We start from the raw sequence: 14,866 nt of genomic DNA, 5'->3' as shown, positions 1-14,866 counted from the left end.
TCTACTAAAAATACAAAAATTATCTGGGGGAGGTGGCAGGTGCCTGTAATCCAAGCTACATGGGAGGCTGAGGCAGGAGAATCACTTAAACCCAGGAGGTGGAGGTTTCAGTGAGCCAAGATCACACCACTGCACTCCAGCCTGGGTGACAGTGCAAGACTCTGTTTCAAAAAAAAAAAAAAAAATTGTTGTGTACATTAAAACTTTTTAAATGATCACTAAAGGAATAAAAATACAATCTACTGTTTGCACACAAGCTGTCGGGGGGCAGGGAAGAGGGAATATAGACAGCTTTATCCAACAAAAGGCAGGAAAGAAGAAAATTGACATTTAACAGAAAGCATAAAAAATAAGAGGTTAAAAAAAGTTCAAATATATTCGTATTTACAAAAAATGGTATTGCACTTAATGGAAAAATAGAGGAGGAAAAATAAATCAAGATAGGTAAAATCTCAAAAACATAATGTTAAAACAAATAGTAAGTTTCATAATGGTGCTTCCAATGTAATACCATTTCTATAAAGTTTTAAACCTGTAGGGCAATGTTTTAGTGCTTTTGTATTAGGAATATTAAAATAGGCTAGGCGCGGCGGCTCACCCCTGTAATCCCAGCACTTTGGGAGACCAAGGCGGGCGGATCACCTGAGGTCAGGAGTTTGAGACCGACCTGGCCAACACGGTGAAACCCTGTCTCTACTAAAAGTACAAAAAAAAATTAGCCAGGCATGGTGGCACGTGCCTGTAATCCCAGCTGCTTGGGAGGCTGAGGCAAGAGAATCGCTTGAACCCAGGAGTCAGAGGTTGCAGTGAGCAGAGATTGCACTACTGTACTCCAGCCTGGGCAACAGAATGGGACTCCGTCTCAAAATAAATAAATAAATAAATAAATAAATAAAATAGATATGGAAACTCATGCTAAGGTTTATCTATGGAAACGGAGGAATGGAAAGTGGAACACAAAGGGGTTTCACAGGGGGCTGCAACTTTATCTGAAACGCTTTATTTTTAAAATAATGGAAAAATTTAAAAAATAGGTTTGAAACTATCAATAGGGGTTACTTCTAAAAATTGAGATTTCAAGACAAGCGAAGAAGGTAGATAGGACTTTTACTTTGTACTGTATTGTTTCATTTTTTTAAAACTACATATATTTAATTTGGCAATTAAACCATCAAAGGCTAAAACAAACAAACAATGGGCAAAGATTTAGAAAACTGAAGAGAAAGAAAGTTAAGAAACTGCACAGTCCAATCTTGCTACTTAACAACCACATGAATTCCACATGTGGCTTCTAAACAATTCTTGTCAAAGAGAAGGAACCAGACAGTGGGCTGAAAGGTGGGAGGACTGAACTTTGAAAACAGAATGAAGCTTGTAGAAATTTTAAAAAAATAAAATCATCTCTCGAAATAGAGCTATATGTCACATAAACTTTTAGAAGAAAAAAAAGATCAGTCTCAATCAACAACATGAAAGTCCTTTAGGTTTTTCTCTCCCTGGAAAAAATACCCCATTAGAAGTCTGAAGATAGCTCTCCAAATTTGCCAAGTATGGCACAATTGTGAATCAATACCACAGAATACTAAGCAACATTATAACATTTTACCATGATCAGTTTGACTCCTGACTTAACGTACTTAAGAAAAACCCACTGTTTAGTGTTCTACTTCCCTCTTTTGTGGATTTCAACCTCGTGCCTTTCGTGGCCATTGGGTGCTTCAGTGTGATAGTAGCTCAGATGTGGCTTGTGTGCACCCACTCTCCGTCCTCTCCACATGCAGATCCAGGGAAAGACAAAGTCATACCCCACACTTCGAGTCTGACATCTTAGTTTTTACAACATGGTGGCTGCATGGAGCTCACGGGAAATGTTCTCTTTATGATGTCAAATTTAGTGTCACTATGAGGTCATAAGGGGCATTATCATAAGGACTTGGGGGACAGAATCATGGCACCCCCAGCTTCTGTAAGAAAGCAAGTGGGGAGGGAGCTGAGGTTAATGAAGACATTGAGAGCTCTGTTTGGGAGGGAATAAAACCACCTGATCATGGCACCTTGGAGAATGTTTACTTATTGCTGTTATAATGCAAATCAAGCATAACTGGCTAACGAGGGACTCTTCTGGATAATATTTGATTTTAAAAAGGAAGGATTAAGGTATTACCTACTTTAATTCAATTCTCTTGAGGTTAACCTAGAAGCCTTATCAAATTGATATGAATAATTACACCATGCGTGACAAGGTTGTAACTAGTAGAGAGGCAGAGGTAGCGATTGAGATGGGGATGGAGGGTGCAGAGAGATAGTCACTGACCATGGCCGGGCGTGGTGGCTCACACCTGTAATCCCAGCACTTCGGGAGGCCGAGGCGCGTGGATCACAAGGTCAGGAGATGGAGACCATCTTGGCTAACACAGTGAAACCCTGTCTCTACTAAAAATACAAAATATTAGCCGGGCGTGGTGGCGGGTGCCTGAAGTCCCAGCTACTTGGGAGGCTGAGGCAGAAGAACAGCGTAAACCCAGGAGGTGGAGCTCGCAGCAAACCAAGATTGCACCACTGCACTCCAGCCTGGGCGACAGAGCGAGACTCTCTCAAAAAAAAAAAAAAGCTATAGTCACTGACCATAATGGCAGAAGGAATTGCTGGGATGCATGAACAGGCCAGTTTGGGCTGCTTCTGTTACAGTTCTCCCCACTGTGAGATGAAATACTCTGTAAGCAACCACTATACTCAGTAGCGATTATCAGTAGTGATAATAATACTTATCCTTAATCTCTGCCAGGCACTGAGCACTCTACATGTTTTCTTATTCAACTCCTTTATAGACAAATGCATTTAATTGCAGTTTTGTTGTATGTCTTTCCTCTTCATCAAACTTTATAATCCTTTATTCCCCTTTAAAATTACTAGTTTCTAGAACAAAACATGTCCCAAATAATCATTTATTAAATAAATGAAAGACTAAAACTATATATAAATTAATGGCTGAGATTCAAACCTTTTTTTTAAGTTTACCATATTATAGAACATAATTGTTTGGATTCCACCAAATTTGAATCCTTTGTAGTTGAGGCACAGGATAAAACGTAACTATGCTATTTAAGAGGTGTTTCCGAAAAATATGAATAATGTGAAAAACAGTTTAAGAGATATATTTAGCTTACATAAGAAAACATTCACAAGTGATAAAAGAATTGAAATTGAAATTGAAATACCATTTAGCAGCGTTTTTTGATTTTTTTTTGGGGGGTTTTACTGTTAACTGTTCTAAGGGATAGCAAAGAGATATAGGAAAATGAGCATTCTTTAAAATTCCAGGTAAACTGCTCCCAATTGGGAGGAATAGTTAAATAAACTGTAGTAATTCATATTACTGAATGTTAGTGTAATCACAAAAATTCATCCCAAAACGGCTATTGTAAGGAAAAATGTTCATAACATATGCTAAAGTAAGAACACAGAATGCAGAACTGTGCCCACAGCTATTGATTGTTAAAGTAGAACAGGTAGAATTCCACTTGACAACATTCTTGCTGTGTTTAAAAGCAATCACAAAGCATTTTGAAATTGAGAAATTAGTGTGAAACTGGTGATTATCTATTGTTCAACCCTGGTTGAATTCTCCAGCTTCACTGTTTTTCAACTAAATCAGTTCTTCCAGTAAATATCCCAGAGCTTTCTATCAGATTGGCCAACGAGAGGCTCTGATTGGATGTGTGTAATGGAAATGTAACAGCTGTGTAAATCCCACACAGGGAATCTTTGAATGTAGGTGCAACAGCTTTATAGATATTACAGTTGTGCCAATGGCCAAGTGCCAAAACTTAAATGTCCGCCTTTCAAACTGAAACACTTGCAGGCTCCATAGAACAAAATGAAAGCAGGGCTACACAACAGCTGGCCAAATGACATGTCAGTAAGATCATTCATAAACCCATGAGAATATGTTACTACAGTGTAAATTACATGGTGGCCCTTGCCTGTAATCCCAGCACTTCGGAAGAGCGAGGCAGGTGGATCACAAGGTCAGGAGTTCAAGACCAGCTTGGCCAATATGGTGAAACCCGTCTCTACTAAAAATACAAAAAAATTAGCCAGGCATGGTGGCGCACACCTGTAACCCCAGCTACTTGGGAGGCTGAGGCAGGAGAATTGCTTGAATCTGGGAGGCAGAGGTTGCAGTGAGCTGAGATCACTCAACTGCACTCCAGTCTGGGCGACAGAGCAAGACTCTGTCTCAAAAAAAAAAAAAAAATTACATCTCACAGTTTTTCAATCTAAACTTTGAGAAAATAAAACTCTATTCTCAATTTAACTTTAAATTAATATATTTCAATTAAAATGCTGAGTATTTAAACTGGTATAGTAGATAAGTATATGCTAGCATGGAACAATGTTCATGGATAGGTGGTTGAAAAATGCAGGTACAAAACAGGATGTTCGGTTTGATTTCATTATGATAAAAACAAAAACAAGGAACAAATGGTCTAGCGCTCTATACATAGAAAGTAAGAAGGTCTGGCCAGATAACCAGGAGATGATGGGGTGGATGATAACTATTGCTTCTTTCTTTTTCACTTATCTACATTTTCTAATTTTTCTATACACTGAACATATACATATGTAGGTTTTGTGATAACTGTTTTAAATTTTTAATTAAAAAGCTTTTCTATCAGTGTACAGTTTTGTGTTCATTGCTATTATATTTAAAATCAACAAAATGTCATGACTTGACAGCACCCCTAGCCTCTTTGCACCAAATATTCCTTGTCAGCTAAATGGTGAGATGAATAGCCACGTCACAGGTCGCTCTAAGTTTTAGATGAGGTATTTGATGATATCAAATGCTTTACTCAGAACCTAGTATGTGATGAGGGTGCATCGTCTACTAGATTAGGGAGCTTGCCAAGGTCCTTCAGGAGTAAATGACAAAGCTGGAGCACCAATCCAGGCTATCCCGCCACAAAGCTACGTGCAGAACCCGGAGAAGGACGGACAACACAGGAAGCCTTGATGGGAGGCTGTAAAAGACATTATGATAACGATGATGATGATGGATGATGACGTAGACTCTCCAGTGGTGCAGACCAATCTTCCCAAATTATTTCAATGTTTTTCCAAGCAACCAGCAAATAAAGAGCTTTAAATTCTAGGTTCAATACGTAGCTAAATCAGTTTTATTGTGTATACGACTTGGGGATGAGTTAATCTTTTTGAAAGAGCTGAGATAAAATTATCGAGTCCATTTGGCATCTTGTAATGAAGAGTTGCTAGGGCAACCTCTTTGCTTAATGCCTCATTTCCAAGGTGACCGATTTGAGGCTGGTCCGAGAAACACTGAAAACCAAAACAGCATTGTGTTCCAGAAGAAGAAAGAGCCCATACATAAGTGATGAATGAAACCAAGAGCTGGGGACAAAGCCAGACACCGCTTTCCAACTCTATGCAGACAGGTGTGGCCATGCACAAACACAAGATGAAGAGGCAATTAAGATTCTCAGCGAAGTAAGACTCTAGTGTGCTTCCTTTTCAACTCCACTCTACTTTTTGTCTGCTTTTTCATAAAGGTCCATGTATCAAAAAGGTACACATCCCATGAGGAGGAGATATCTGAGATTATTATTCTGTTATTCTTTCCATTTCCAGTCAGAGAAAATATTAGGGAATCAAAGATACAAAAGTGCTTTGGATGTGAGACCGGAGATCACGGCAGTATATGCCTGTCATCACAGTGATTCTTACTATGAATAAGGGAGGGCAAGTGTGCTGTGCAGTTCCCACCTACGTGCAGGCTGTCTTGAGAACTCACAATGCCACAAAAGGCACCAAGCACAAGTGCCCATGGGACGCACTTGAGAACTGTTCATCCCCTCCCCTGGGCTTTGTGTTCTAGAGGCAGATGACTAGAATGCCCCCCTGAAGAACAGGACCCTCACTACTCATCCTTTATTTATCCCCTGCTTGATATTCCAGGCTGGAGTCTGGAGCATCACTCTTGGCATTTTTCTTTCCCTCAGCCCCACATCATTGACTTGACTTTCTAAAGAGCTTGAGCCCATCCGCAGTGTTCCAGCCACACAGCCTACTGGTTCCAGCCACCCAGCTCTGCCTCCTGACTGCCCCCATCTCCCCAGCCTCATGCCTCTCCAACTATTCTCTGTGTGCCAGCTAAACCCCCAAATTAATCTCTCTCCTCTGCTAAAAATCCCTCCATTCCCCTCAGGATGAAGTTCAAAATCCTTAATTCAATCAAGGCCCTTCCTTCCCCAGCTTTATCACCTTCTCCACTCACACTAAACTTCTCTGGAACGACAAACATTCTCTGTCCCTTAGGCTTCCCCAGAGCTCCCCCACTGCCTGGGGCTCTCTTCCCATCTCTCCATCTTCATAACTCCTTCTCTTCCCCCGGGTTTGAACTCAGATGCCACTAGCTAAGGCAAGCCTTCTGTGGCCACTGAAGCCAGGTGAGGGGCATCTCCTGCGTCTTCACTCAGCACTTCCCACTCGTCACATTTAACTAGAGCTTCTCTCATTTTCATTGCTATTTCCTCCTGAGACTGTCAGTTGTGCTTGGGTAGGAATGTTGGCTTTTCCTGTTTGGCACCGTATTCTAGAGCCCAACACAGGCATATATAATAGGCATAAATTTGTTGAATATTTTTATAATGAAAGTCAACATCTTAAGTGCCTGCTAAGTACTTTCCACTATATGCATTACTTCTTTTTTTTTTTTTTTTTTTTGAGACGGAGTCTCACGCTGTTGCCCAGGCTGGAGTGCAGTGGCGCCATCTCGGCTCACTGCAAGCTCCGCCTCCCAGGTTCCCGCCATTCTCCTGCCTCAGCCTCCTGAGTAGCTGGGACTACAGGCGCCTGCCACCGCGCCCGGCTAATTTTTTGTATTTTTAGTAGAGACGGGGTTTCACTGTGGTCTCGATCTCCTGACCTTGTGATCCGCCCGCCTCGGCCTCCCAAAGTGCTGGGATTACAGGCTTGAGCCACCGCGCCCGGCCTGCATTACTTCTTTTAATCCCATGACAACCTCAGAGTAGGCATATTATTATTCACAGAGTATGGATATGTCACATACATCTCAGAGGAAAAAATTTCTAATTGTTGGACTGAATATTAAGTTTGCTTTTTCAGCATATGAACCAAGGAGGAAAGAATAGGCTGAATAAAGATCTTACGTCTGCATACTACTTTCAGGGTTTTCAAAGCATCTCTACACACCTAGGACTAATGATTATCAAGTATTATACAGAGTTCCTCTTAGGAAGAGAGTATTATTTTACTCTGTCTGTGGGGATACATACTAGTGAAAATGTACAATGAATTTGGAGGATGATTTGAATTATCAAAATTTAAAATGCACATACTCTTTGGGTCCAACCATCTGACTTGAGGGAATTTATTCCAAAGACAGATTTATACATGTGCCCAAAAATCTATGTGCAAAGAAACCTGTTACAGGAATGTTTGTAAGAGGGGAAGGAAGGACGCACAATGTAAATATCCATTAATAATGGGGAAGAGCCTTGCAACTACAGGCATGAGACCATCTACCTGTGTGGAAAGGGCTCTAAGACAAAATTTTAAAAATAGTAAATGTATACGGTATTGTCTTATTCACATTTATTAAAGTTCTTATGTGTCTATGTATAAATGTTATGTGTGCATGTACTCACATATGCATATGTAGAAAAAGGATTGGAAGGAAATTCACCAAACTATTCAACGTGTTTCCTTCATGGATAGGCGTGGTGGTGAGAGAAGCCGCCTCTAAAGACTTAAGCATGGTTTAAATCTCATATACTGAGAATTATTCATATATTACTTATCAGATAAAAATAAAGCAGTTAATTAAAAATTAAGTTCCCATTACATTTACATTATTTTATCATTTGCTTTCAGGTCTGTTTTACTTTCTTTTTTCTTTTTTAAGACAAAGTCTCCCTCTGTTGCCAGGCTGGGGTGCAGTGGTGCTATCTCGGCTCACTGCAACCTCCACCTCCTGGATTCAAGCAATTCTCCTGCCTCAGCCTCCCGAGTAGCTGGGACTACAGGCGCCCGCCACCACGCCCAGCTAATTTTTTTGTATTTTTAGTAGAGATGGAGTTTCACCATGTTGGCCAGGACAGTCTCAATCTCCTGACCTTATGATCCGCCTGCCTCGGTGTCTCAAAGTGCTGGGATTACAGGTGTAAGCCATCGCACCTGGCCAGGTCTGTTTTTCTTAACATTTTTCTCAGTGTATAATTAATATATGTTCAGAGTTAAAAGTACTACATACAAATTTAAAACTACATAAATTAAAAAAAAAAAAATCGGCCGGGCGCGGTGGCTCACGCCTGTAATCCCAGCACTTTGGGAGGCCAAGACGGGCGGATCACGAGGTCAGGAGATCGAGACCATCCTGGCTAACACGGTGAAACCCCGTCTCTACTAAAAAAAATACAAAAAACTAGCCGGGTGAGGTGGCGGGCGCCTGTAGTCCCAGCTACTCGGGAGGCCGAGGCAGGAGAATGGCGTGAACCCGGGAGGCGGAGCTTGCAGTGAGCTGAGATCCGGCCACCGCACTCCAGCCTGGGTGACAGAGCGAGACTCCGTCTCAAAAAAAAAAAAAAAAAAAAAAAAAATCTCCAACAATCTCACCACCCAGCTAAACTGTTAACATTTTGGTAAAAGAAAAAAGGGGGGGAAGGAGAAAGTACCACCATGCCTATCTCAGTCATATGTACAATCAAATTTCGAACACACTATATACTCTAATTTTTTTTCATTTAGCATGAGGGCTTTTCATCGTGTGAAACTTATTCTTTAGAAATGTGATATCTGATGAATGTATGACACTCTGTTATATGAATTTGTGTTGTTTTCCATTGTTGGCTTATTATAAGGCAGCAGTAATTTTTCTCTGCACATACACTTCAGTATCTCTAGTTATTTCCTTACATAGATTCCTAGTAACATATGAATTCACTGGGGTAAATATAAGCTCTTAACATTTTACACTAAGGATGCACCAATTTATACTCTCACTAGCAGGATATAAGTGTCCATCCCACCCTATCCTTGCCATTACTGTTTATTGGTGATTTTTAACCTTACCAATTTGCTGGGGGAGGTGGTGTCTAATTGATTTTCAGTGTGCATTTTTTAAGGCATAGAGTTGGTTACCAGTAAAGTTAAATATTTTTGTATATGGTTTTGACTTTTTTCTTTTTTTCCCTAAATTTTCCAGTGGGGTATTTGTCATTTTCTCATTCTCTTATGGTATGGATGTGTGTGCATGTGTGTTCACACACTGAACACTGATTCACACACACACAGTCATTTATACTGATACACACATGTAAGATATCACTACTATGGCCCTTTTTGTCTGTCATACACGTTGCAGGTATTTTTCTGACATTTGCCTTCATTTTATTTACATGTTTTTAAGCAAAATAGCATTTTTACTTCCTCAGCCTGTAAATCTTTCCTTTCTGGTTTCTTCCTTGGATTTTATGCTTCTGCTTCCCTATCCTACCATATTTTTTTCAAGAAATTTACTTTTCACTCTAACTCAAGTTGTTGGGACATTTAGAAGGAGGCATAAGAAGCCCAGGAAAATTATATTTCTAAGCAGAGTTCACTAAATATATTTTGTCCCAAATAAAACTCAAGAATAGTAATATTACTGCAGAGAATATGAAGGAGCTGTCCCCAAACCTCCTAGAAGAAATAAATCAGTGTTCAGTTTCTCCCTGTTGCTTCTAGAAGAAGTCAAGTTCAAGTGGTGAAGCTGACATCTGACTAATCAGGTATAAATCAAAACTGCCAACCACAAGGGTAACAGCCAGGGACTGGAGCATTCACCTTGAGGCAAAGTAGCCAGCAACCAGCCTAGAGGAGAACACACACACAGCCTCCGGAGGGAGAGTTGCTGGTCATCCCAAACCAGCAGGCAGGCGGGCCTCCATGGGTGATAATGTTTTAAACGTGCTAATAAAAAAAAATTCACCAATTCATCTGCTTCTTCCAATACATCAAATCTCAGCTATTTCAAGGTCAGTTAGAAAAGGTCTTTTCATTTTTTAAAAAACTTTCTCCTGCCTTTGATCTTTTCAACTTCTTTTTATGGAAAATTCCAAATACACAAAAAAAGCAGAAAGAATAGTAAAACGACCCTTCTCACCAAGTCTTACCCAAATGCAACAATGATCAACCTGTGGTCTATCTATTTCATCTACTCCCCCCCAGCCCGCCACACTACTCCACCACTCCCATTACAATAAAGCAAACCCCAAGCATCCCCAAGCATCGCATCATTTCCTCTGCAAAGATTTCAGCATGAGACAGGTCTTTTAAGGAGATTGTTTCCATTCAGTGACTGCAAAGACTGAAATGTTTCTATTTAAATCGTTAGTTGCTGTTGTATTTGCCAGGAAGCACTGAGGTTCGGTCTTCATGTTCTCATGTTTTTGGTGTTCTTCATCCCCACTGCAGTCTGACCCGAGATTAGCCGTCCCACTGGAATTATTCTTGTAAAGATGAGCACCTCCTTGTTGCCAAATTCAGTGTTAAGTTTTCAGTGGTACTTCCTTGGCCTTCCTCCACATTTAACCCCAGCACGCCCTACCTTTGGAAGCTGTTTTTCTCTTCTCAGGACCCACCTAGGACAGTCCTGTGGTTCTTTTGCTAACATGTGGCTTGCTCGTTTGCTCTCTTAACTTTTTCCTTTGGAGGCTTTTTGATGCAAAAGATGCCACTCCATTTAGGAAGAGAAGGTAAGCAAAGGAAGGACATAATCTCTCGCAAGCCATCCCTTTCCTTTCATGAGGGATGATACTTGATGTTCACTCATGACGCTGACCTAGAGTTTTCAATCATTTCTGCAGCCCCACACTTCTATCCATTAGCAACGAGCCACCGAGTGCCAACCCAACCGAGATCAGTTTCCTCCCAGCCTAAAAAGAGAATTCTTATTTTCCTTGTTTTTGAGACACCCAGGCTGGAGTGCAGTGACGCCATCACTACTCACTGCAGCCACGATCTCTCAGGCTCAAGCGATCCTCCCACCTCAGTTCCCCAAGTAGCTGGGGCTACAGGTGCATGCCGCCATGCCTGGCTAATTTTTGTATTTTTTGTAGAAACAGAGTTTCATGACGTTGCCCAGGCTGGTCTCAAACTCCTGGATTCAAGGGATCCGCCCACCTCAGCCTGCCAAAGTGCTGGGGTTATGGGTGTGGGCCACCGCGCCCGGATTCTTAAGAGCCTCTCTCTCTCCCTTTTGCTGCCTTTACAAATACTTTTTCCCCCAATGGCTAAAATACATTTCTGTTACAACCACACAAGAAATTGGACTACTTTTTAGTTGAGCAGAAAATGAAAATGGCCTCAAGTAGGGACGCACAGACAATCAGTTTACCTCATCAAAGACCTTAGACGTGACATGCTTGTCCAGGACGGGAACGTAGGTGGAGCTGTGGGGGACCGCCGCCACGGACAAGGCATCCATGAGGGTGAGTTTCTTGGCAACCAAGCCATAGGTCTTGAGCCAGTTTTCTGAAGATGCGTCTGAAGAACTAAGAACACAAGGAGGTGGTGTTTTAAAATTTACAACTTGATGGGTAACCAACAAAAGCATAACAGAACTGTCTTTGTCAAATTAAAGAACTCACTTGTGGTCGTAAACCTGGCTTCCTTCTTGGGTCACCCTTCCTGACGATGTGTCATCAAGACACTCCTCAGGCAGCAGGATGCTCATTTCTGTGGAAGGGGAAGTGGCAGTTGTGTATTTTCCTCACATGTGGGTTTTACATAAAATGCAAAGGGCTCACGCTTGTCTCAGTTCAGCTGTGACAGAGAGCTAATAAATGGACCACATTTCAGAGAACGTATCCTGATTTGTCAGAGCGGGCTCTCAGGCAAGATTCTTTTGCAATTTACACTACAGACCAATGCACGGGTAAATACAGCACTACCACTGTTTTGAGACAATGAGACATATTCATTCTTTCATTCAGAAAACACACCTCTAAAAAGTGTGCAATAAAAATACCATTAACTGATGATTGTTCAATATTGACCTTTTGGACTCCCCCAAATTATGTAAGAGAGCCTTGATCAACATTTTAATTTCTGATAGATTGTGGTTCTTCTGATAGATTGTGGTTCTTCAGCTTTCTGTAGAAAACCATAAAACCTGTTAGGTCCTGTTTAGTTTAAGTTCAAATTTTCAAATTAATATTTGGGGTTTTAAATATATCCTTATATAAATGTGTATTTATAAATGAAAAGGGGTATCTGTTGACTGAGCAGCATTCAGAAGGAGGTGTGTTTGGGCGTGAGCTAGTTAAATAGCTAAGATCTCATATCCCAGTCATCATTTGATAAGCCCTTTAAGGAATGTAGACAACTTAGGAAATACGGCCAGTTAATTGAAAGTGAGCCACTGTGCCCGGCCCAAATCCCAGCACTCTGGGAGGCTGAGGTGGGTGGATCACCTGAGGTCAGGAGTTTGAGACCAGCCTGACCAACATGGTGAAACCCTGTCTCTGCTAAAAATACAAAATTAGACTGGCCTGGTGGTGGGCACCTGTAATCCCAGTAACTCAGGAGGCTGAGGCAGGAGAATCGCTTGAACCAGGGAGGTAGAGGTTGCAGTGAGCCAAGGTTGCAGCACAACGCTCCAGCCTAGGTAACAGAGTGAGACTCTGTCTCAAAAAAAAAAAAAAAAAAAAAAAAAGTGAGGAAAAGATACCACACAGATCAGCACTGAAGAAAACGGAGTTCAATTAAACTACGACTGTGTCGCCGCAGGGGTACATCTGCCACCTGGCCACTTCCTACTCCCTACGGGATTGTGTGTATGTGTGTGTTTAACTGGGATTTTTAATTTATCAACTATTTGAAATATAAGAAAAATGCTACAGGCATCAAACATTTCAAAATTTATTACTTTAAGATTAATAATTTTATCAATAGGAACAACGATTGAAGGAAAAATCACATTTTCTTCACATGCAGTCCCCAAAAGGCTGACCATTTGGACCAGAGAGGGGCTCATCTGGTAGCATCATCCATTGAAGAAAGGGAAGAAAAAAACCAACTATGAAATATGACAGTTTCAAAATCAAACCATGAAGGGACAGCAGCAAGACCATAGTTACGTGAGCCACGTGTGTATTGAACACCCAGGCACCGTAAGCACAAGGCCAGCTCTCAGAAAATCCAGGTCATAAAGCAGGCAGACCTGACTTACAAGGGATTCCTTTGAATAGGAAGCAATCTGGGCCCATTTAAAATAAGATTTCACCAACATATCTACACACAGCTCTTTCTGGAACAGACACACTGGGGAAAGGGAGGCTGGCTGGCCACAGACCCTTTCTGGCTTGCCTTTGTCACTTAGAGCAGTCCTCTGGCTGCTGGCATTGGAGAGGCCGTCCTTCCTTTCACTGCCAGCCGAGCTCCTGAGGGAGGACATCTGGCTCCTGAGTAGGCTGGTTTTGGTTGATTCTGTTGGTATCAGAGAGAGAAGAGTTAAAGGAATTGGGGATGGAAGGAGATGCTTCATTAGATACAACTATTTTATCAGCTCCTTAAAGTAAGAATGCAACTTTAGTTTCCCAACCCTCCGAGGATGGTGCTGTCACAAACTGAAAGCGGCTGGGACGTCTTGCTCCCTTTATCTCAATTTATGTTGGGCCCCTCCTGGAGAGACGTCAGCTTCCGCGCTCATTCAGGCTGCCGGCAGAACTCAGCTCCTTGCAGTTGGAGGGCTAAGGCCCCGTTTCCTTGCTGGCTGTAGCCCAGGGCCTCTCTCAGCTGCTTAAGGTACATGTATTACTTCTCACATGACTCATCTTCAAGCACATTCAATTCCTCTTGTGGTTCAAATCTCTCTCACTTTCTCTTCTGCCACCAGCTGGAAATAGCTCCTGCTTTTCACGGTTCCCACAGTTACACTGGACCCACCTCGATAACCCTGTCTAGGTCATCATATTCAAAGGTTGCAGGGTTCAGGGTAGGACATCTTTGGTAGGCCATTCTAGAAATTCTGCCCACCACAATTGCTGTCCAGATCTTTGTTTATGTTATTTTCTACCCTCTGATGTGTCCCTTCTACAGGCAAATGACGACTTAGCAAATATTGACCTTGAATCTGTGTGCTTTAGAGGACAATGAGCCTGTGCCAAATCATGTTGATTACTTTTTATATTTGATAACATAAACCACACTAATTGTAAGTGCAGTCTGTACTTCATAATTTGGAGGCTTTAGACGTACCTTGTTCCAAGGCTTTATGTCAGCATTCGTGAATGAAATGTGTCTGCGTTTTCACTGAGAGGACATACCCTCTCCTACAAGAAATTAGACAGTTAGAGCAAAGATTGGCTAGTAATCTGCAAATGGGTAGCTTTCACACAGAAAAGTAACACCAGTGGTCTCCATGCATAGAGAAGGAGTGTGCTAGATGGTAATCACTGTTTTTCTAGGCAACAAAAGGGTAAGCCCTGCCTTGGTTGTCTCTGTACCCAGGAACTAAGAAAACTAAATTTTCTTAGAAGCTATGTCTGTGAGAAAAAGAGATAAACAATCCGAATCAGAGAGCTGAGCTCCTGCCACTGTCCACACTGGCAGGCCACCTGGACCAACATTGCCAGGCAAAACAATCAGATTTACGTGAGCCAAATGAAAATGAAATTTAGCTCCCCAAGTCTCCAAACGTAAAAACTATACCATTCCCAAAGGCCGCAAACACGGAATGAAACATTTATCTAGCAGTGGAGTCATGCATTTAGCTCCTCCCCTGACTCTGTAGGATCAGTCATGGCTTTTCATCACTCCTCTACCTCACAAATGGAAACAAAAT

General features: G+C 41.6%; 1 protein-coding gene across 10 annotated transcripts in view; it reads right to left on the bottom strand.

The window, feature by feature from the left end:
- Positions 1 to 14,866, bottom strand: part of VWA3B (von Willebrand factor A domain containing 3B) — a 270,056-nt gene that overhangs the window by 95,960 nt on the left and 159,230 nt on the right. For all 10 annotated transcript variants that reach the window (XR_013402590.1, XR_013402591.1, XR_013402592.1 and 7 more), the window contains 3 exons: positions 13,390 to 13,509; positions 11,670 to 11,757; positions 11,417 to 11,573 (listed from right to left, as the gene is read on the bottom strand). Coding sequence is in view for 7 of the 10 variants with exons in the window: in XM_015112923.3 (XP_014968409.3) it covers positions 11,417 to 11,573; positions 11,670 to 11,757; positions 13,390 to 13,509 (365 nt within the window). In the remaining 3 variants the exon portion in view is untranslated. The remainder of the gene's footprint in view (positions 1 to 11,416; positions 11,574 to 11,669; positions 11,758 to 13,389; positions 13,510 to 14,866) is intronic.

This window comes from Macaca mulatta, chromosome 13, assembly GCF_049350105.2.
Source record: "Macaca mulatta isolate MMU2019108-1 chromosome 13, T2T-MMU8v2.0, whole genome shotgun sequence".
Taxonomy (NCBI): Eukaryota; Metazoa; Chordata; class Mammalia; order Primates; family Cercopithecidae; genus Macaca; species Macaca mulatta.
This window is presented reverse-complemented; position numbering and strand designations above follow the sequence as displayed.